Genomic DNA, 24,615 nt, shown 5'->3' on the forward strand with positions numbered 1-24,615 from the left:
TGTTGCATACTGTGGTGGGCCAAACGGATGCCACAGAAATCACAACACAGTTTCACCGCGATATGCAGCAATCCAGGCTACTAGTTTACAGTTTGAATTTTGTTCCCGTCATGTTTTTTCCAGATTTCTTGTAGCAGCAAAACCTGAAAAAGCCCAGCAGATCCCAATATTGGTCCAAAAATTGCTGGATTGCCAGTTGATTTATATGTAAACTATGTAATAAGTTAATATTAGAAAAAAAAGGCATTTTTAATTTTAAAGCACACTAGGGTTGCTGTTGTTTAGTATGACGCTATTTTAATACAAGTCCAAGCAGTTTTTGTTTAGTTAATCCATGAGAACTTTGTTGCATTTGTAAGTTGTGAGGGTTCCTCCTAGCTGGGGTACTGGGCAGTGCAATATAAGATGATATGTAGACTGACTTGAGGCGTTGTATTTTGGACAGTGTGGTTGAAATGTCATCCCCCATGGGTAAAGGTTGTCATTGGTTTTGCTCTTATGCAGTTTGCAGTGAACCATAATGGCAGCGGTGTCAAAGCTTGGGAGAGCTTTTGTTGGGTCCTTGTTTAATTCTCCACTCGGAGGGATTTTGCTATTTCAGAAATTCTGCCACACCATTGTAATATTTGTGCACGTTGTACACTGCGATAATTAGCAAGGTTGACTATATATATATTATATAATCGTTATTGTGTTTTGCGTTGAGATAGTTAGACTTTTAAAACCGACAGAACGGTCCAGAAGTTATCACAAGCGAAAAGCTAGGAAGGTTGCCAAATCTTTCATTCATAAATTTTGTTTCATTTAAATTTTGTCGCGAATTGTTTCACTAAAGACGGAAAACAGCAACAAAGACACGACTCACTGTTTGGGAATATGCAGGTCAATCTTTGAGTTAATTGGGCCAAATTTTAAACGCTAAGTGTTGAAACATTGCTTAGTTGAATCAGCGATTATTTTATTGACAAATAAAGACTTCCAAATATCAGAAACGGTCAACTTTTACATGATTCTGTAAAATGAATTATACTTACAGCATTAAAACCAACAAATCTGGAAATTTTCTATTAGATAGGCTACTCGGAAAAACACCATTATCTATAATTAAATTAAAAAAGAGGGATTTGCGACACTTTTTAACCTTAAATGGGCGTAAAGTCCACAAGAAATCCACGTAATTAAATTTGCATTCCGTAGCACGCCCTACTTACCGGATACGAACCTGCCAGAAGAAAATCTTTTGCAAGTTTTAATTTCTACATCTGGCAACTCTCATTACTTGTAACTGACTTACTGTTGGTCGGTTGTAATTTCCACAAAACCGCATGGACGTGCTACACTGGTAGCCCTTGAACAGCTGCTGTACTGGTAGTTATGTTTTTTTTTTCTCTAAATGTCACGACAAAAACACTGGTACATTACATAGAAGTGAGAGAGGAATGTGGTCTACTTTGCAAGAAAACTGTACTGTATTCTTTCAAGCAGTCAGTCTACCCTACAAGGTTGTCAAATTTCAAAACAAAGTGAATCTGTTCAGCGCTGTAAGATCTACAACAAAACCTACTTGACACTGTGCCAATTTGCTTGAACGTAAAGGTACATCATAAAATATTCAAACCAAACAAAAATCCAATGATTTGAGCTCTCGCGGGAAACTCTGTTCGATCTGACTTTTCCTAAAGCAAGTCCACAGAGCTGTAATTATAAACTGCGCCAGCCTACTTTTGTATTTAACAATTTATCTGACCGCAGTCGTTAGCTTAGTTGCTGCGAAAAACATCACCAGGCAGCCTGTTTGTGTCTGCGTTTTGCTGGCAGATACGCTGTCGCTGCAATTTCATGTAGGCTGGAGACATTTTTGAAATTGTTTCAACTGCTGCAATATATTTTCTATCATACCACTAAACATTGTGACAAACCGTTTAAACTCCAGCGCTTCAAAGACTCAACTAACTTGTGCAATTCGACACTTCCCAGAAAGCAAAACAACCGTTTTTCACATTGCTTCGACATTTACAGACGTTGAATCAATACAAAATACGATTTATTTGCCTTCTGCGTTGGGCTATCAAGTTTCAAATGCAGCAGCTAGTTTGTTTTTGTTTATTCTATTCTAATTCTACACAGTTTAGAGTAGACTTTAAAAGGGTCTATTTATTACTGATGTGATAATGAGTGAACACATCGGATTATTCGCCATGACTAACCATTGTTGAGGTTACGCATGAGTAACTCCGATATGGAGTTCTAGCATGAAAGTTGACAGGTTAGCAGTTGCTGACATTCGTAGATTTCGTAGGATCAGTCCATAGCGACCTTTATACACAGACCATGACAACGTACGGCTTAAAATTTGAGTGAAGGCTGATCTGTTAGTAGCCAAAAATCGCTAGTATAAGTTGCTAGTTTAGGTATTAATTAATAAATATAATCTTTGTGCATATTTTGTGTGGTTTTGAGTTCTTTTTGTGCTGTTGTGATCATTGGTCAAAAGTATCAAGTTACACAACTACCCAACTCTGCTATAAAATCTGACTGAGCCATTAACAACAGAACACAGGTTAAAAATGAAGATAAGTTCTGGTTGGACTGCTCCGATTATTTTAAAGTTATTCGAGAGTTGTCAAATATATGCTCACAAGCTAATGCAAACATATGCATGTTTGAACTTTTGAAGTCTCCTTCAACAAAAGGATAAATCGAAAGAAATTTGACTTTTTGTTATTTCAGAGTGACAAAGCGATTCTGGTGTCTTTAAACCTCCAGTCTGGCTTTTCGATCTCAGGAGAATTGCAGATCATAAATTTTAGTAGAAACCAAGTATTGTAGGATGCAACCAAACCAATTTTGTTATCAAGCACGTTATAACGTTCGCGTTTTGCCGCTTCTACCCTTTTCTTGACCTCTGCTATGTTTGACATATAATGTTTTTGGTTGTGATGGTCAGAAATAATAACAAACTGAACTGAAAATCGCGTTTAACTTTTTAACATAGCATTTATGTAAATTGTGTCAGATGTAAGACATTGCTTATAATAAATTGTCCCCCTGTACTCGTCCCTACCCTGCACTGCCTAGCCTATTGCTATAGCCTTCAAGCTACGTGCAGATACGTTTCTGAATTCTGGCATGTGCCGCACAGCAGGATAGGCTAATGTTCTGACTTTCAAACTACGCGCTCAGGTGAAATGAATCATGCTTTGTCATTTTCTTGTGTAAAAAGGTTACTCTATAAAATGTTTTGTGCTTCAAGACGCAGACTCGATGGAAATGGAATGTTTTGTTTGTATAGCATTGGGATTTGGTGAAACCTTTATGCAAACATCAACTCGAGCTTGTAATTGAAGCTTTTCCAGTAATTACTGTATATGGATTTACGTCACCTGGTGTTAAATGAATGCAAAACTGATGTCTGCTATAAAAAGTCAGTGGTACACTATTGAAAGAAGTCGAATAGCAATTGCTTCGTAAATTGCGAGAGAAAGAAAGTGAAAAAAGTTTTATCTGTTGTGAGAATAGCAAGGCACAACTACCACAATCAACACGAAAAATCAGCACCATAAAAATTCTAAATTTTACAACAAACTTAAACCTACTGAAAGTGATTTAGTTTAAAACAATTTTTATTTAACAGTAACTAACAGAGAGTAACTAACAAAGTGAATAAAACCATCAAGTTTTGGTAAATTGGAGCAATAAACTTAAAATATAACTGATAATAATTCTCCGTAACGGAACAGCGGTTGGAAAACATCACCCAGCCAGTAAGCACATTCCAAAAGATTCAACGTGTGCAAACCAATCACTGCAAAAAAAGCTGATTTGTGGCTGGGAGTTTTCGACAAACAAAGACGTATTTTTATTTTTTTTCGTATTTTGCTGGCTCAGTTAGCCCAAACGTTTAGACTCAATACAGCCAGTGCTATATCAAGGAGAGAGGGAAATCCCGAACCCACCGTCTCAGAGGGCCCACGCCATCTAATGCCCATTTTACTGCCACCGCACTGGTCTGGTCTCGCAGTGAATGGTCCACCTCAATTGACTATACTGCAACTGACATCGATACACCGGCTGAGATTCAACTGTTAAACTCACTCGCCAGCATTCAATGGTGGCGCATTATAAACGAATGCTCCTTTAAAATACGCATTGGTGTACCACGCCAGCACATTTTTTGACTTCATTTGCCGCTTTGCTAATCCTTAGCCTAATTTGTTTTTAGAGAAGGAATCTGAAGTTGCTTAGCTTTTTTAAATCGAAAATTGAGCATCCTTAATGAAGGATTATGGCAACCCTCTGCTGGCTATCATTAGCAAATATATACCTAGCCTACATTATTTTTAAAAGGATAAAAATTGGAAATGCACCCCCTCAAAATAATCCTGCCTACGCCACTGAATGTACAGTATACGTGGGGAAAAGCACGCAAAAGTAACTATTTGGCATTTTCCTGCAATAGCAAGTATTCGAAAGATCAAACAAAAAACTACAATATTCTACGTCAATAAAGAAAGAAGTAGCAAGACCATTTCACAGTGCACCGCCACAAAATGTAGGGTTAGTAAGATGTCTACCATGCCAAATACGTATATACGTCGCTGATATACATAAAGCAAAAATTGTAACACAACTAAGTTATATAAAAGTTTTTTTTGCCCCCAGAAATACGGATACCGCACCAAAATTATGTTACTAGAATGGTAGAGCGAAACAAAAGTATTGATAGACCACTTAAAAGTTAAAGCAGCTATTCTAATAACTGCATTCGCCTATTGTTGCTTTGTGTTATTCCAGCCGATATGTTCTTACCCTCCAAGCAAGGGATTCTGTTAATTTGACCGACACTGCTGAGCTGATTGTTCATGTGAGAAGAGGAAGCCGACAGCTCCAGTTTGTCGTTGACAGTCCGCCAGATGTCGTTAGAGAGCAAAAAGAGGAACTTTCTGAAGTGTTACGTGAGTGGATCTCTCCAAGAATAAATCTTTTTGCCCAGTTACTCTGAAATGCTTGCTATTTTCAGTCTGCAAATCAGTAGATTTTGGTTCAGGTGATTATTGAAATAGAAATATGTAAGCACACCTTAATGGATTTTTTTGTAAATCTTGCATAGGTGGAGCAAGCTTTCTATTTCTATTTTTAGATGTATTTATCCTGTGGTATCTGACGATTGGCTTTATAGGCTTTGAGGCTTAGCTACGGCTATCTTTGCTGAGCACTCGGCAAAATATTTTTAAGTGGTTGTGCTTTTTTCTATTTTGTTTCGTATTCACGACGAGACCTTACTATTAACTGGAGTGGGTGCCATTTTTGAAGTATTGGGCTTCCCCCAATCTGAGATGTATGCCTACATTCAATTGGCAAGAAACCAGGATATTACGCAGCTTAGGCTACGTTTGTAAAACGCTTGAGTCTGAAAAAAGGTGGCGAGAGGACACTTAATTGCGATGAAGCGGATGGCGAGAGGACACTGACACAGTTTTCTGTAGGTATCTATTGATCACATGATTACATAGTCAAGAAAGTAGAATCAGCAAACATAGATATCTTGAAATATTTTACATTTCAAGTAGCTCACAGCTCTTTGACGTTTTTATTTTTTTATTGAAACAATTTTTTTTGTAAGAAAGTTTAATTTAAAACAAATCCAGCCAAACACTTTGCTACAAAACGAAACATATTTCAACTAGTTTTGTATTAGGCACAGGTGTGCGAATTTTGCAAACATTTGATACGCAAATTGGTTTTGTTTTGAGTTCAAAACTACAAGAAAGCATTTCACGTCGAAACGAAATATTTTCCAAGATAAAAGCCCTATTTTCAAAGTTGATAATAACTTCATGTTTTTGTTTATGTGATTCATCAAGAAAAATCATTCGACTCAACGTGATCAAGAAAGTTCAATTTAAAAAAAAGTATTGTCAGTTCGTCTCCTCCAGCACCAACTTGGAAAACTAAACTTTCTAATTCTACAACTGTCGCTATAAAATTACCATGCAGAAAAACAACCATTGGAGTGGCATTCCCAGACCAAACACAGCGCCCTTATCAGGGCGAACAGCACCAGCTGTTGTAAGTCAAGGGGTAGTCATTCTGCAACTAAATGTTGAAAAAATCCGTTTTCCATATAGCCTACTTTTCTTATCAGTCACAATTCAGAAATCCTCTATTGCATGCATATTATTTAGCTTTTTTTGTGCATTGACATATACCATCAACATGTTGTGGAAATGTATTACTATTTTCTTTGTATTGTAAGGTAACTTGACGGGGTCCATCGTCATCATCGATGACATCAGCCATTACGTGACGCCCGACAACCAGCGTGATGTCACACGAAGTGGCGTCAAAATCCGAATATTTGACACAAAGTCCAGTGATAAAGAAATTCGTAAAAAGTTAAAGGGGGGAACAACACGGCTTCAAGAATTGTTTACAGATTATTCTTTTTACGTGAGATGGGTTTGATGCTTTGTAAGGTGTATTTTATTAACTTAGGCTACACTGGCCTCTTTTCAATAAATCGTTTCATGACAAGATATATTGCAGTAAGCCATTTGAAAGATGATGTAAATTTTTAAATTTGGAAAAAAATTAAATCAACTCTTTTAACAGTTAAAAAGCGTTTAATTTTTTTTATTCCACTTATTTTCAGGAGGTTAATCCAACACCAAGAGTAGATGGTAATGGGATGATCTTGAAAGTGGTCATCGTCATTCTCTGTCTCCTCATTATCATCCTCATCATTATCTTCATCGTGTGCATCACCCACATGAGACACCAGTAAGTCGTTTTTTACAGATCGTCTGAATGAAGGTTTATATGAAAACAATCTCTTTTTCCTTTGTAGTGCTGTGGAATTTTTTTATTTTATTCTAATAAGTGAAGTGAACGAACGTGGAAATGCAAAAGTTAATCTTGTACCCTTTCCGTGGATATCGATGTTCTTAAACTGAACCACTCAGGGACACTTCAGATATCATTGGACGCCATTTTTTCAACTCTGCATTAGACGTCAAATTAGTTAATTTGAGAGCTAAATGAAGTTATTCATGTTACTCAGTTGCAAAGTGCAAAATGAAGGTTTTGGCCAACCCCTCTTTTAAAGCGTGAGAGGTTGGGATTCTTAGGTAGTGTTGGGATTCAATCCAGTTAGCCTTCGGTTCGCTTTGACAAAAACTCCCTAGACAAAAATTAGTCACACCTGGCAACCTTGCCTACGGTGATTGTATTAAGTTGGCCAGAAATCGGTTCGGCAAACTTAAGCGGTTTGCACAAACCTGTGCAAACTGGGCGAATCCCACCACTGCCCTTAGCAGGGGCTCTATCCACTTTTAGAATTCGGGGGGGGGTGATTTTTGGACAGTGGGCTAAAATCGTCATAGTCATTTCAACTTCTGGGGGGCTGGGCCCCCCAGACCCCCCATTGCAGCATCAGCTTCTTTCTGATCGAAGCATAGGGTTCCAAGTCGTTTCACAAACTCTGTTTCGGAAAGGGCATTTTTGGGTAAGCAAACTGGTAGTCACTCAACAAGAAATAATTCTGGCACTGCAAATGAAAACTCGAACCAATCATAAACTACGTTTTCCGTGACGTGTAAAAGGGCGAAAAGAAGATGATACAAAGCATATCAAGTGCTGGATTTTCTATCAGCTGTTTGTTTATTTGTTTTTCATATTTTTACCCTGCATTGCGTGAAAGCGGACTTGAGCGCTATGCATCGGTGTACGCCTTATGACGTACACCTGACCCACGCTGCAGCCGACGGCAATGTCTGTTTCCGGTTGTCTACTCTACTTATGACTTAAATTTGGTACTACCCATTACTCGAAATCGATCACTGGGTTCTTCCCCAGAGAAATAACAGCAAGTGTGGGGGGGGGGGGGGGTGGAGTCAAACATGCAGGCTCTCGACTGCGAGCCCAACGCGCTAACCACTCGACCACTGCTGCCAACTAAGTTGGCAGCTGGTTGGCTTTTTAGGGGTTAGGGTTAGAAAGTAGTCATTTCATTGACGTGGGTTCGATTCTCACAACTGCTATTGCTCTTTTTTCTTCTGTAATTACCAAATAAAGTTCAAAACAAAGATTAACTCTCTTGCTAAGTGCGAGAAAGTTCACAATTGGACGGTAGCCTCTTATAACATGTTCTGATTGGTTGGCGGTGTCATTCTAGTCATTTGCAGTGGCAGAATTTTTTCTTGTTAAAGTGGCTACCAAGCAAACTAAGTTAAAACACAGTGTAAACGCCTGGCTCGTAGTTCAGGGTTGCCAAACCAAAAAATCATATTGAAATGAAATATATATTCATATTGACAAAAAATTCAAAATGTGCTAACAGCGAAAACATATTTTTCAAAATTTGATCAATAAAATATCACAAAACCTTTTCAAAGCCAAATGAGTGGGGGGGTGATTTTGCATTGATCACCCCCCCACTCCAATTAGTGGGGGGGTGATCACCCCCCTCACCCCCCCTTGGATAGAGCCCATAGCCCTTAGGCCTAACGGCAGAGAGCCTTCTGTACCTGACCAATTTGTTTTGATATGAAATGATCAATTGTAACTTATCCGTAAGTGTGATGAATTGAGAGGAAAGTTGGCTACAGATGTCTGTACAAAACACGTTTATTTGAATGATTTTTCTATTATTCACTGTCACGTAACAGGTATGACGGGTTTCTGCTGTGAATAATGGTTTTGATCATAAAAACTTTTTGACAGTTAATTTTGAATGGTTTTGAAATACTGGGGTAACGCTTTTGAATTTTCGAATTGGGTGACACCCAGGAATGCGTGTGGGGCTCTGACGCAGAGAAGATCACCAACGTAGACAGACTGACAGCGAAACGTTTAAATAAAAACATTTTTATTGGTCTAATATTTTTATGATTTTGTTTCGCAGCTACCGAGACAAACTTGACAAGCTGAGAGAGTCATGCCTTGATGACGTCACCATTACAAGCCCGCAAAGAATCTGGCGACCTCCCAACATCGAGTAGGAATTTTTGTTAAAATAAATGGCGGGAATATGTCTGATCATTAAAATAACATAAAGCTTATTCATGCTATCAATCACACAAATCCTATTATCTCAACAAAACTATTTGAAAGATTGCCGTTAGAGGACGCTATGTTGTCAGGTTTATCAAATGGATGTGTTGTCATAAATTTTGAAATTCCAACTGCCCGGTTTTGTTAAAACAGCGCTAGCCTGACCGATCCATTATTTCTCGTTAATGTGAAAAAGAACGACAAAAGTGCCAGTTATGGTCAGAGAAACCACATTTTTCTCTTTTCATCCAAACGACTTCGCCAGCAGTCGTTTGATTTTTTCATCGTTCAGTAACTTTTTGCCTCAAACAGGTATTAAAGACTCGTCAGAACCACCATATCTTGTTTTTCTTTCTACTCAATTTGGCAGGACGCTTTGACTTCCAGCAGAAAGAGCGTATCAGTCCATTTTTACATTGATCGAACGTCTTCATACGTTGAAGCTATGAAAAAAATAACTGAACTGCTGCTTGGAGTCTAATGCCCACTTTGCTGTTCTGGCTAAGGTGGTTTAAGTTGTTTATACAAGCGATAACCTATTGTCTTACATTTTAGAAAAAACACCAAAAGCCAATACAAAGATGAACCAGGGTAAGTATGCGCAAATGCAACGAAAATGATCCTTTTAAAAACAAACACAAGGAGATTAATCTCAAACACTTAAATTAGAGGTTTATTTAACAATCTTAACGGGTTCAAACTGTGTTGCAAGTTGCATTTGAAAGATGATTTACAGTTTTTTGGTCATCATACAAGTTCAAATCAGTTAAAATCAGCTTTTTTAAACTTTGTGTTGTTCGGGTGTGGTGACCCAGACAGCAAATCAACATCAAAACAATTGATTTGCTGTCTGGTAAATAGGCTAGGCGAAAAAGCGCATTTAATTGGCTTCAGATCGATTTGTTGGTTTTCCTTCCTTCAGAAAACGCAGATTTTGTCCCAGAACAAGTAAGATACACCACAAAACCACTCTTCATCGTCTGTCAATAATTATTTCAATTGCCACCCAGTTATTAATTTCTCAACAAGGTTGCCACATACAGAGTCTCTACGTCGAATGGATGTAAATTTCTACTGTTTGCAAAGTCCCAGGTCGCAAAACTGGTCATTTTTACCCTTAATCAAAGTTCGCAGAAGTTAAATCAATGTAAAAAAGACCAATTCAGTTTGTTGAGTGTTGTCATTGGCTTCAAATTACGTCATATCTTCAAAACCGGGTGTCACGCTTCATTAACCTCGTTTGCGTTTGTTTTAAGACTGGAAGATTCAAGAGGAGGTTACGCAAATTCCGTAGAACGATCCAAGTCCGAACAACGGAGCTTTTCCCCGGTGAGTAGAAAAATAACTAGCACGTACAAAAACAATACGATATGCATTTTGCTCGCACTGTTATTCAGTGAACTAAAATTTTAATTGTTAATCAGGGTTATTAATTTCTTTATGAATAATTGCTGCAATGTTTAGATGATGAATGCGAGTCAGTGAAACAACTCGTATGTTTCTGCTTTTACTCTTGCATTCACAAGATGGCCGTTGCAACCAGTTCTCGAGGAAATATTATACAGTTGTTGATTGGTTTGAATTGACTGCGTAGTGCGACTTCTTAAACCGATTACTGTTAACTTGGCGGTTAAACTAGGTTTCAATCAAATCGAAGAAAAAGCTTTACGATTTAAATAGGCACCATATAAATCTCAAGACATTCAAGTGATTTGCTCGTATGATAAGTACTGCAAGTGCAATCACGCTTGAATATTTTATCTACAAGAAAGCAGAAAAAAAAAACGTAATCCTGCATTGCTATTTTCATATTTTTGTTCTTTTATGTTTTATATCTAAGCAGGCTGCTTCAACATAAAGTTCACACTGTAATTCGCCCTGCTTGTCTTTTTTGCTTTGTATTGAGCACTCTTTTGTAGTATTAATAGTATTTATTCTTCAAGTGCACGTTATATGTAGTTTATGAAGTCTTTAAACTAATTACTGCAAGATCGAAGTTAAATAAGAATGATTTTAGCCTTGTAAAAACTGGACTCTCCTAAATTGTCGATTTTACGTGAACAAAGCTGTTAGGAGCAAAATGGTTGGAACGCCTGGTTAATCTAATCAAAAAGTAAAGAGCCCAAAATGTAGATACCAAACTCATGTTCAGCAAACAAACGTTTCGAAAACTATACTGTCTTCATCTTCAGTGTTATAAATGTAAACGCGTTACAAGTTAAACTGTGTTATACTGTCTTCATCTTCAGTGTTATAAATGTAAACATTTATAACACTGAAGATGAAGACAGTATAGTTTTCGAAACGTTTGTTTGCTGAACATGAGTTGGTATCTACATTTTAAAGCTGTTAGGTTATTTGAAAGTGTGATAGCTTGCATTGTAGAGTGTTCGACAGAAAACGAGGAGTTTGCTGCAGAAATATTTTGTTAATATTTAATAACTTGTAATGCTTTCTTTTAAAGCAACAAGAGACCCCAACGCTGGCCAGCTCACTGCTGTGGTCTCCATCGGTCACGAGAAAAGCGTCTGGAAGAGCTGCGGATGCTAGTAAAGAAGTGACGGTAGGAACTGTTGAATGATGAGACTTGTTTTAAATTACTTTTCATATAAAGATAAAACAAAGTACGACAAAACGGCAGTGATCGAGTGTCGAGTAGAAAAAGTGCACACAACATTTTCCTGAACGCAACGTCGGGCAACGTTAAATCAACTGAAATGACCGTGATTATTCGGCACGTTGACTTTCATAAACAAGATCTTCTCTTAAATGCATTTCTTATCTAGGCAGATAGGCAAGGCGTCTTTGAGTATGACATCACCCTCCACGCAACTGGCAACCGGTCGATGAGTGGTCTGCATGGGTCCGACAGCGGATCGTCATTCTAACGTGAGTTCTTGCTTGCATGCGGTAGTTTTATGACTAGAGTTTTTGTGTTGTCAGGCGGAGAGGTCATTGGCCTCAAGTGGCTGCTTCGTTGTAGCAGTTTGTCGTATCTGTTCGGGAACCTGTCGCGGCAGTGCAGGCTGCCATTAGAAAAAGGAACATCACCTTTGCCCATGCGGTGATTTTTAATCTGAAGCGACACTTGAGAATTTTTGCACGAACGGTGCTTGGGGTGAGATACCGGGAGGTTACTATGGTAATGACTTTTGAACTTTGCTGACGGCGTCATTTTTCCACTCGCTTTACTTCGATTGGTTTGAGGAGCACTTTGTATATGCCGCGTGCTAGTGATGGCACTCTTCACATGATCCTGGTGTTTCAGTTGGATGTTTTGGCCTCTCATCACCAACCAGGCATTAGATTTCACCTCCGGACTCATCCACGAGTTCTACAGTGTGTTAAAACGTTATTATTAAAGACATATATAAAGAATATGAGCTTGAACGTGTTTTTTGTCCTATCCAGTCTTAGGCTACACCCGGTAGTTGAAAATATTAGATTAAGTGGACGGGAAGGCAAGGAAGCCAATCTTCGTGTCCACCTTCAGGCATGCTTTTAAGTGTCTTGCCATAGACACAGCCGCATGCCCTTTAGCCGTGTCGAACCGGCGCCATTTCGATTGCCGTTCCAAATCTCTCAATACTCGGCTATTTCATGGAAAATGTTTATATGAAGGCGCTGTTTAAAGAAGCAGCGTTAACAAAGTAACTAGTTTGCACTATTTGTGTTAACAATATGCAGTAATATTGAGCGTGATTTACTTCATAGTTTCTTAGTATTACAATGCTTACCACCATGACATTGGGTCGAGGTGTGTTGTTTGTACTTCTAGAATTGCTGTGATTTCGACTCTAAACAAGTAAGCCTCATTACACGTGTCACTGATCACTTTTAGTCTACAGAAGCAATTTCAAAAATCCTTTTTTAAATGATTCAATATTTTGAAAAGCGAAGTCTGTAGACACTCATGAATGGTCATGATTAACCCACAATCTCTCAGGGGGGAGGGGTTATGTAGGCTGTACATACCCCCGTACTATATACAGAACCAGTCTTACCCAGAATCGTTTTCAGCTTACTACTTTATTTCGTGTCTTGTAAAGGATTTCGAAACGGATAACGATTCCCAAGAACAATAAGGGGGGTCTCCTTTTTGAAAGACATTGTGTGTGCAACTAAAATACTGTATAGGCATCTTTTAGTCTTTTATTTGGTGTTGCTCAGAACATCGAAACTGAACGATCTTTCAATGTGTTGCAGGACGTACCGTGGTTGGTTGCGACGATGAGGAATTCGTAGATACGTCAGAGACTGTACCGTCATCGTCGTTTAAATTAGTCTCCAACGAAGGAACTGGGCTAGTTGGAGGGGCCATAGGTCTCCTGCAAGAAATGACAAGTCACATTGGCGATCCGTTCCGCGTTTGTTTCATAGCTTGGATGTTATTTCGCGTTTAAACGTTGATTATATGCAAAAAACTGCGCAGTATGCAGTAATCAGCAGCCTACATTAACAATGAAAATTGTGTCAAATTTGAGCTTGTTTAATTCAAAACACGAAAAGACGAATTTTCCTTTCTGGGTTTCAAAGAACTGGAGACAATATTAAAACAATATTAGCCTATGCTTTGCACGCCGATTTATGTTGTTGCAATATACGCTTACGTTTCTTCTTTATTTGTATCCTCGTTCAAGAAATGACCAGCTCTCATTAATCGAATAAAGACGTGAAGAGATTTTTCATCTGAGGTATTTCTGCAATGGCATTGTCAGTAAGCTACAAGAAAGAAAACTGGAGAAGTTTTGTGTAATCAGTTTTTTAGGTTATTTCCAAATTTAAAACTATGCTTGCCTAAAGTTCATGGCACTTTATCAATATGCAAGTTGATAAATTACGGCGAAAGCGTTTTCACATCAAAGAACATTGTACTTATGGCATTGTTCAACTTCCCAAAATGTCGATTTTGTTGATTTATTGGCGCCATGTAGTTGATCACACGTAAGCGTTGAAGTGTTTGACAGGGTGGGAAAAATAACGATACCTCATTTGTCTTTCCAAGTTCCTCCGCACACTTGCAGTGTGATTCCTGGCTCTAGGGGGCACAAGCAACGGTGCTGACGACGCAACTTTTTTCACCAGCAGTGCCTCTCTGCTGGGTGCCGATCCTGTTAGGTTTGAGTGCATGGTTTTGTACAAGGGAGACCAAGCAAACAAAAAGTGCTTGAAGCTCAGTGACCTAAAAACTTTCTCTTGTGGCAAGTGAAAGTGGACTTAAGACCTCTCAGGCACTTTTACATCAAGCGTAAATAAAGGCACGAGCGACTAAGTAATTAAAATGTTTAGCTCTGAAAAAAAATCCGAGTAATTTCCACTTGACTTGTGGACTGTCCACTTTTCAAGTTTAGGCTACCACTGAAAACAATCTACTTCAAATGTATTCCACTTAACCTCTAGCTACATAGCGGAAATTTTTGTTTATATACAAAAGTTCTACAGAAAGCATGTTTTTAGTAACTTTCAATTTCTGCATCGCTGCGGTGCTTTCTGTGTGCAAATTATTTATTGATTAAAAATAAAAATAATGAAGTAAATTTTCACAAAATCAAAAAATAAATGCTATCATAGAAATAGTCAATAGTTGATGCACAGGTGAATTTTACACAAAACATTTTAAACATTTTAAACTGTGCAAACAAAACCAAAAAAAATTAAGAACTTTTTGTACCAAGTAGCGTCACCAAGAAAATATCTACTGTCCTGCCCACAAGATTTTGCTAAGCATGTTCTTTTTACTTAGGCGCTTTTTCAACTTGTCTTAAATTTACGTGCAGTGCTATAGATATCACGAAAAGCTTATTTAAAAGACAACCAACACAAAAACCTTCGCGTTAAAACAAAAGTTTGTATCCTATTAAAGTGTTTTTGTTCCTAGGCTACTATTATCCTCAGGGATTATTGGCCATGCCACATCCCAGTTTCGTTTAGACCAGGCCAGGCACTTCGAGAAGGTTCTCCTGTGAAATTCAAAACAGACAGAACGGACTTGGCACAGTTTGACTTAAATCTGTTTGAACTTGTTGTTTTGAAATGAAAACGTAATAGGCTAATCCAGAGATGTACGTATACGCCGCAAATGCTACGCCGTAGACTTGCGGCGTAGACTTTTTGTTTACGCTAACGCTTACGGCCACATTTTTTTGGATAGTTGTCGCTTGAGGCTACGCCGTAAAGTTTTCGCGCATAGCGTCAACGCATACTTTTTAATATCTTTTATTCGCTACATGCCAATACCTTCCAGCGCTGCAGTTGAAAGAATGTTTTCAATGGGCAAAGACATATTGAAACCAAAACGCAGCAAAATATCAGATGAACACTTTCAGATGCTTGAGTTTCTTCGTAAAAATTCAAAATAAAACTTGTTTGTTTCGAGTGGTTTATACCGTGTGAATGTTTGGCACCTGGCAAACAAAATTAGTTTACGTTAGTGTATGCGCTGACGCCGCCAACTTTTTTTTACAAGTTACGTTGACGCATATACGGCGTATGGTTTTTCGAACGTTTGCGTTTACGCTGACGGCGTCAATATTTTTTGTATGCGCGTACATCACTGGGCTAATCAATAAGTAAAACTATCTACAATTCTCACAATGGATGATTACAGTACGGTAGTATGAAATATTAAGGGTAGCCTATGGCTCCCTTGTAGATAGATATCTTGTGAGTAAATGCTCACTTTTACGCTGGAGTAAGGCTGCTTTCATTTACCAGTGGAGTATTGTTAGCTATAATAACTACAGTCGTCACTCGTCATCAATATTTACCAATAACGCCTGAAGCAAAAACATATAGCTCACAAACCCTTTAAAAGTTTTTCAAATAATTAATCACTCAAAGTGCATTTTAAGCAACGTGAAGTTCACATTGTGAACTGCCATAGCAACTGTACACCAACAAAGTTGGCCGAGTAAAGGTCAAAAATATTGTTCATAAACCCTGAAAAAATTCCCGAACCTCATGTTGTAAACCACCACCTCAGATTGTCGACTTTAGACTCTGATCAAGGTGATTTTAAATTTGTAAGGATGAAAATAAACAACACTTGTTTCATAAATCAGGCTTCAACCAACAATTTGAGCAATTTCGCAGAATTCAACATGGTACTTCAAAACTGCGACAGAAATTACGTCATTTTGTAACCTGTTTAGATAACTTGGACAAACGCAACAATATTAACATAAATGGCGTGCCGAGCATTCACAAAGCTTTAAATTACCGTATTTCTTATCGTCAAAATTGGAAGTCAAACAAATGGCTTTTGGATTAGTCTGTTTGAGGATTTACAGTCTATTCATTAACCTTTCAAAAGGTACATCATTAAGCCAACATATGGGTAGACTTTTATGCCTAGATATTAATCATGCTTTTGAACTGCGTTCGTTCAGCACCTAAATACATAACATTGACACAAATGAGCGAAGTGTTCAGTTTCTCAACCAAGCTGGCTTGCGTGACTGAAAGGGTTTGTTTCAAATTTGATTTATTTGGCTACTGTCGTATCAAAAGCGACAAACTGTGGATAAACCTTACATTATATTGAAGTGCCTGTCAAGTCCTGGACACATTATTGTCCATTCCTTTCAATTTTTAAGATGAATAAAACATTCAAGTGTTATAGCTTCGTGGTGGTCTTTTCAGCCCGCCACCAACTGTTTGCACCCCTACAAAGACAAATAATTACAAACAGTTGCGATATTTGTACATTTTTGGAATTCTAACTCGGGCAACAAAAAGGTAAACATGAAATAACCTTTTCTACCAAACCTTGCTTTAGCCCAATTTATCACATCATAGACTGTTGTGACAGCAGGCACTGAAAAAAGTACGTCTACCAAGTAGCACTTAAGTTATGCACAAACTTTGTCTAAAGATATTTCTTCAACTCACACTCTTTTGTTCCTTCTGTAGCTACTTTCAAAACAGAAAACTTGAGTAACTGGTGTCTAGTTTCTGTCGCCTGCTTTTTACAACAATCAGATGTCGTTGTAAACTAGTTTTTATTTACAACAGCTCCACCAATCTGTCCAAAAATAAACTGAACTGGCGGTCGACTTGTTTTAAGTATTTCACCTGCATTCCTTTCCAATTTTTGAAGCACAACTTCCACCCAATGGAACTATTGAGTCACAATATCTGTATGTTGCGTCACAGAACCTGTTGTGTTGTCGTTCATTTGGAAAGCCATGAGAATTGCTTGGTCTTTGTTTCGACTGCTCATAAATCGACGCGATTTAATTCAGTTGTTTGGTTTTGTGTTTCGCTTTCAATTTATAATTGATACAACAGTTGTATAGCTACAAACGCAAATATGATCCATCATCAGATGTTTCAAGCAATATGTATTTGTGTATAGCCAACTTAGTCTACTGATCTGATGGAAAAGTGTTGCGTTTCAGACCATGGTTTTTTTATACAATAATACAAGTTTTGAACTTGAGTTCTCAATGCGTAATTAAAAAAACTTGGTCTATGCCGTCACATCGCCAACTTTAAGTAACTATGAAGTATCTATAGAAAATACCATAAATAGATGCATAAGCAAAAGCTTTTTCGCCCTCAAACTGTCTGGCCCGACCTTAAACCAAAATCAATAGCTATATTTTTTACCAAGAATGTAAACACTAAACAGGTAGGCTAATTGTGAAAACTGGCTTTTGCCAGGTCGGGCCTAGGCCGATACAGAGCCTACTTTTTTAATACATTGACCGGAGGGTAATTGCTCGTTTTGTAGAATGGACGAAATAAAACAAATATTGTAATAGCAATGTGTGCAACATAAAAAAACAAAACAAAAGCGGTTTAACATAGACATTAAGCTGAGGTATTGGAAATTAAATTAACTATATCAGAAAGTGTACCGGTCATTTTATACACAATATGACGGATGATCTGATCTGATGCGGCCGTGTGCCATAGTTTAATGATCCTTGCACTAAACCACTGAAACGTAGTGGTAAAGACGATGGCACGCCGTCCATGTGCTCGGTTTCATAGTATTATGGTTGGCATTTTTTTAAAAATAAACTTAAACACAAGCATGCCAAACCTAATTACACGAGCAGCATATTGTGCGTTACGCATGCATTGGACACAAGAATACTGGTGTGAAACTTACTGTAACCAAAGCAAACTCTCTACTAAAGCTACTTAGTTTAAGTTTAAATCTGAACCAACAAACGCAATGTACTAAAAATCTGAAAAATGTTCTACACTAAAAATTTTAAAACCCCTTTTCAATTGTTATCAAAGTTAAACTAATAATTAAATGAGTTGATCTATGCGAGAGCCATTCAGCAATAAAAGTTTTTGATCTGATTTTCTTTTGTCTGTTGATGTTGAAATTTCCAAAACAGGTTTTATTTCACGGATAAGTTTTCCTTTCCGGAAAGTCTCAAGATAGGAAGTCTGTGAAAGTGGTTAAAGTTACAAAGACACAGCCTTATTGTGGTTTGGAAAAACTGTCGTCAAAGGCAAGTTGCCGTGGACTTCGCTACTTGGCGATGCAGGAAACTTAAACCTCGCAAGGCAGCATGCACCTGCCTACGAGTCAGAAAGCTATTTTTCGATAACAAAGAAAGGGTCAAAAGAAAGGTCAGATAAAGGAAGTAGGCACTTCACCCGCATTGAGGTGGTATGCTGTCGGAGACCACCGCCTATTTTTGATGGACGGACACCGTTACATAAAATATTTAGCTCTTTGGACATTTTTCTAGTCTTTATCATTTAGTCACCTATGGGCCAAGGTTTCGATAGTCTAGTTGTTTTTCTCTTGTTTCACGTGTTTTTGAGTGAGAATTCTGAATACAAGGTTTATATTTCAGATTCTTGATTTAAAATAAGCCCATGAAATGTCCACTTTGTTAAATCAGTTTTTTTTAGGGTCATGATTAATTGTTATTGATTAAATATAAAAAATGACAATCGCAAAATTTCGAATGAAATTGACATCATAAATTTCTTTGACACATGCAAATAAATTAGGCATTTAATTACCAACTAAAAAAATCCTGTAAGATCCCACCACAAATTCTCCCAACAGTAGGAATACCTACCCACATCCTACCCACGATCCGCAGGCACCGGCCCCTTTGTGCCCAAACTCTGAGAAATGCGCCCTCGACTTCGAAGCTGCTGTTGGCACACTCAATGATTGATTGGCACCCCTGAAACAGGCACGTAGTTATCAAGAAGTTGGTGTCTCCAGGTATAGACTAACTTTTTATTATTCCTGCTTTTCTTGTTCAGTTCATCGTTTATTTGAATGCAATACTCGAACTCTTATTTAATCACATTTGTGTTATGTCAATAATGTCATTACTTTTAAATTAATTTAACCTTTTTTGACTAGATTAATAACAACCTGCCCTAGTTTCATCATTCCTGAACCCATGTTAATCGTAGATCGTAGTGTAAACTAGTAGACCAGGTAAGTTAAAAAAATTATCGCGTAGCCTAGTAGTAAATTTGATGTCCAAACAAAATTCAAGTCTTTTTCTTGACGTTTTGCGCTGGTTTGCTTCCTCTGGCCTACGTTTCAGACAAGATTTGACATTTTCCTGTAGAAGGGAAAATATAAAAATAACACAAAAACCAAGCCTAGTCTAATACTTCAAATCGCTTAGAATTTCACATGTGCAGTTTGTTGAATGTCAAACGATTTTGAAACAGTCACTCAGCAGACACGTGCCAGAGCGGTAGGTTTTTCAACCCACCTGTGAAAATCAGCAAGCAATAAAACAATTCTTTCAGCAATCAAAAAAATCACGTTCGTTTTGTCATTCCACAGTTTACGCATGTGAAATCATGCTTATGTCATCCAACAGCACTACAGGCGTGGCTTATTTCAAACACATATGACACTATTTATTACTTAGTTTTACAAAACTATGCAGGAAATAGTGGAAAAATTACTCAAGAGGGCATGCAAGTTTCTACGTATCTGTAGATATATACTGTATGTCTTGTTGCAGTGTAGGCAACAGCATCGTAAAGAAAAAACATTACCAAAAAAATGGCGCCAGCCTAAATTTTTCAAAATTTCCTTTACCAAATTTTCTAGTTTACATTTATCTGCTTGGAGACTTCATTCAAGAAAAAACCTATCTTTGGATTGGCTTAAATTAATAAAATTTATTTTTGAAATTATAAATAACTAAAGCATTGTGACAGAAAACGAAAAAAATAGCGCTGTGTTTGAAGGTTTTCTAAAAATTATTTTGTGGCTTTGATCGCAACCAGGGCCGTCTGAGCGCCATCTCCTCCCTCTCCCAAAATCCACTAGTGGCCTCCATGTTTAGTGATGACGCTTAAAAATAAGACAAGAAAGCATTAAGGGTCATAAACTCTTTCAATGTTGGAAAAAATTTACATTCATCATTTTTGCAAAGGGTGAACAACTCTTAAGAGTTTCTAAATAAAATAATTAAGTCTCACAGGCCATGCCGACAAGTATATTAAATGTTACCGGTAGGCCTACATGTAAAATTACAACCCAAAAAACGTTGCACAAACTAAATATGAGTGGTCCCCTTGGAAGACGTGGGCCCCCAGCCGGGGGGTTGGGAAGCAGTAAATACGGCAGTACATGATTTAAGCTTTTGAATATCTAGTTTTTGTAGCAGTTTTTCTATTTTTAAACAGTCAAAAAATATAAAACAGACTAAAATGAGTGGGCTCCTAATCAGCTGTGCCTCTCCCACCAGGGGGTACGGGGGGCGGTTAGCACGGTCGTGGTTGCAACACAGTCCTTCTTTCGTTGAAAGTTGATAAAATGTTAAAATAAATAGCGACGCCACGTGGCAACTGACGCTGGTCTGCGTGCCTTTGTTTTATGATGTTTTCCAGAATGCATTTGCTCGGCGTGGTCTGGCAACGATGACAGAAGACATACACAACAACAGCAATAGTATTTTAATTATTTCCGAAATTTACGATTTCAGTCAAGGATAACTTGGTCACCATTTTTCTACACTGCGTTTAAATCATTGAGTTGTTGAAAACTGGTCAGCAAATGTTTATAAAATCTTCATACACAATGTCTGTACTTGAGTAAAAACGTTTAGTCCAAATGACAAAATCGGGGATTTTTTAGCGATAAACAAAAGTTCAGACAAATAACGTATCTTCTGGGATATTTTTTTTCCCCACTAGCTTGGTTTCCTTTGTCACAGCTGTGGATGTAGCTAGCTTGGTGGTAAGCTGAAGCGCATTGAAAATAAGGAAATATTAAATATTAAAAAATTAATAAAATTACAGTATCATACCGTCATAAAAACTTTTAAGAAGTGAACTACTGGTAACCGGCTCATTTTTTTGCATTGTTTCAATGCTATTTTTGAATTCGCCAGTGATTTCATAGGCCATGTCGAACTCGTTGTTCGCGCCCTCAGCGGCATCTAAAAGTGCCCCGGGCCCCCCATCAATTAAACTCGCTCCTGAGCCAGATAAGAGTAATTTCCGTATTGTTTTTTAGATGATTGTCGTCGTAGGAAGGGCTAAGGACATTATATTTCTAAATGCACAACTTTGCTTTTTCGGCACTATTAGAGGTTCAATGGCCAATTTGACAATTGTTTTTGCATCTCGCTACAAGCTTGTTTTGCATCAAAAATCTTTAAATTACCAAAAAACTAACTTCACTACTTTTATGTAACCCATAAAAATTAAAAAGTACAGTATTTTCTAAATCAAAAAAATAAAAAACGTAGCCCTTTTACGGTGTGGCCAAAATCCCTAATTTACAAATCGCGTAAACTAATACTGTTCAAATACAGTATTTAATATTTGACGTGTCTTTGATAAGCATGCTTATTTTCTACTGAATCTTTTTCCGAAATTGGTTTACTTGCGAAAGATGAAGTTTTTGCCACGTTTTAGGTTTTTGATAAAAATTGTTTTTTTTTTCTGCACCCCACTGTTTTGAGAGACAGTGGTAAACACATATGGGAAAATGCTGCTGGGTATTTCACGCACAGCCATGGCGTTTGCCATGCACATACCCTATTAAACCATGACTGGTTGTTGTAAGAAGTTTGCAATCGATGCCGTAAGCCAAATTTTTAGGCGTTGTGGAATCAGCTCTTCTCACAGTAATCTGGCTGTTTTGTCAAAAAAAATTTTTCGACTCCTGGTGTAGGCTAATGCTTAGCGATTTAAATTAAACGACCAGGACAAAACGATTTACATTTGAATTCCAGCATTTTTAGCAAACAACTAATCTTCATCTACATTTTGTTCAAAAATTAAAGGATTTTTTTTGGCAGGTTGCACTTTAAATTAAGCCTAAGGTGTACACCTGCACATTACTAATTAGTTACAGTTTATGAAGTTTCGTTTCATCTATTCATTGATGGACGTTTGTGTTAGGTAAAGAATGAAGAAAATTTTGTTTTTGGAGATTACTCAGCTTTAGCTTAGCAATTTTAGTCGCTCTTGCGGACACATCCAACTTTTGCACCTGTTTTGTGTTTTTTCAAGTAATAGAGACACCTTATTCCACAAAATTTGATTTGCATATCATCAAAACCTTTATGCATTTTATAAAACTTTTCGCTTTTTAACAAAAAATTTCGATCGTTGGTCAACGCTTCATTTTAGATAGTTAATTTTCAAACATCAAATATAAGCCTATCTGTGACAAGGCAGGTTGGTCACACTTCTCGTTCTGGTGTAACTGCAAATTAACTTGTCACATAAAGTTCAATCCAAACAAACAGCTCGTGATAACAGCAGTCGACGAAAAAGGTCTTCACTCTGGAGTTACAGAAGGTTTTCTGACAGCAAATCAACCATGTTTTCATTGATTTAACATCTGTAGACGTTGAATCAATGTAACAAAAATGGTGGATATGCTGCCTGGGATCAAGTTGGTAGCTGCAACATACAGCATATAATAACCTACCAATGGTTAGTTGGTTACAGGCCGCAACAAAGCTTCTTGATACTGACAATGTAGCTAGACCAAAAACATAATCGTCCCAACTGTCTTCAAGTAGAAAATTAAACAAGCTTCGGACAAATGTGATACATGAAGTAGGCTATTCCTAATTACAGCAAGTATCAAACAAACAGATCTTTTTCCTTTTATCGTTTCGACGTTTAATTGTACGAATTCAAGCACTCATTTTTCAGGGTGCTGTAACGGTGTAACCCACGGTTATAGGCGAATTCTTCGTAAACAATTCTTCGTAAGCAATTCTTCGTAAAACAATTGTTCGTAAACAGTTGTTGCTTGTTGGTGAAACGAAATCCGTAAAAGAATTTTTCGTAAAGCATTTCTTCGTATACACCAAATCTCCATTGCATGCACGAATAAATGCTTTGGGAAGAATTGTTTTACAAAGAATTAAGTTTACGAAGAATTGTTTTACGAAAAATTGCTTACGAAGAATTGCTTTACGAAGAACTGTTTACGAAGAAAACGTCGGACACCGTAACCCACTATGCTTCGTTTCACTATTTCACTGGGCTGCCAGTTGCAACTTAATTTAGAACTTTTTTTTATTTAAAACTTAATAAATTTTGAGTTTACAAAGTGTTCTCGATAACGGTATTCTTTACCAAGTAAAGAAAGTGGTCCAAGCTGCATTACTTTTTGTCTAGCTCATTAGGAGCTTGTCGTTAGAATAAAGTCAACCAAACTGTGGTGAGGTGCAAACCTTTTTTATCGCCATATTCCAATTCTGTACCACAAATCAACTTTTTCTGAGTTACTACGCACCTAAATAAATTTATTTAAGCTTTCAGGAGATGAAAGTTGTAGGTAATGAGCATGGGCTGTATCCAAGGGGGGTGATCACCCCCCCACTTATTGGAGTGGTTTGGAATGACTAAGACGATTTTAGCCCACAGTCTAAAAATCACCCCTCCCCCCCCCCCGAATTCTAAAAGTGGATAGAGAATGAGTATGATGAGCCACAAATGGACAAAGGCAATTTTTTCAGGACTAAATGGCCCATTGTCGACCATGCTAAGGAAATGCTCTGCAGCAATTTTGTGTAAGTTTTTGCATATCAAAAGTTAAAGCAAACATCAAAAGCTGTGAGTTGGGTTGGCAACAGACGACCAATAACAAAAACACTTGAAACTTTAATCGTTATTGCAGATAGTTAAGAAAGGTAAAGTGTTGGTTGTCTAGTTTAATGAGAACTCAAGATGATTTGGTTCTTTGTAGTTTCCTGGAAAATCAACCGGTGGTTCTAAAAATAGGTTCGTCCGGTTCGTCTGATAGAAAGTAGTTCACAGCACCACACCCCGTAATTAATACTCTTCATTCTGACACATCGAAATAAATTACAGAAGATCAACTTGACTTGCTACACAATCGCAATGGCAAATTTTCTTTTCATCTTTTGCTAGATAGGTGGCCGTTTGGATGTCTTTTACAATTTTAGCGTTAAATGCAATTGCAGGCTAATCTCACTCCGTTGCTTGCAAAACGCTCAGGTTCTCAAGCAAATCTCACGCATACTAGCGTTTATTAAATTTTTGAAATAAGCAGGAAAATATTTCACTTAGTAAAATGTCTTTGCCTTGCAATTTGATTATATGGCACTGTATTTA

At 37.6% G+C, this 24,615-nt stretch overlaps 1 protein-coding gene across 1 annotated transcript in view; it reads left to right on the forward strand.

Moving 5' to 3' along the window:
• Window positions 1-13,727, forward strand: part of LOC145769132 (cadherin-23-like) — a 77,219-nt gene extending 63,492 nt beyond the window's left edge. Inside the window, exons 40-48 of the mRNA XM_082580725.1 lie at window positions 4,795-4,955; window positions 6,257-6,450; window positions 6,653-6,780; window positions 8,903-8,995; window positions 9,607-9,642; window positions 10,308-10,380; window positions 11,516-11,614; window positions 11,838-11,940; window positions 13,258-13,727. Coding sequence (XP_082436851.1) covers window positions 4,795-4,955; window positions 6,257-6,450; window positions 6,653-6,780; window positions 8,903-8,995; window positions 9,607-9,642; window positions 10,308-10,380; window positions 11,516-11,614; window positions 11,838-11,939 — 886 coding nt within the window. The 3' untranslated portion in view covers window position 11,940; window positions 13,258-13,727. The remainder of the gene's footprint in view (window positions 1-4,794; window positions 4,956-6,256; window positions 6,451-6,652; window positions 6,781-8,902; window positions 8,996-9,606; window positions 9,643-10,307; window positions 10,381-11,515; window positions 11,615-11,837; window positions 11,941-13,257) is intronic.
• Window positions 13,728-24,615: the final 10,888 nt, after the last annotated feature.

This window comes from Aplidium turbinatum, chromosome 4, assembly GCF_918807975.1.
Source record: "Aplidium turbinatum chromosome 4, kaAplTurb1.1, whole genome shotgun sequence".
NCBI classification, from domain to species: domain Eukaryota; kingdom Metazoa; phylum Chordata; class Ascidiacea; order Aplousobranchia; family Polyclinidae; genus Aplidium; species Aplidium turbinatum.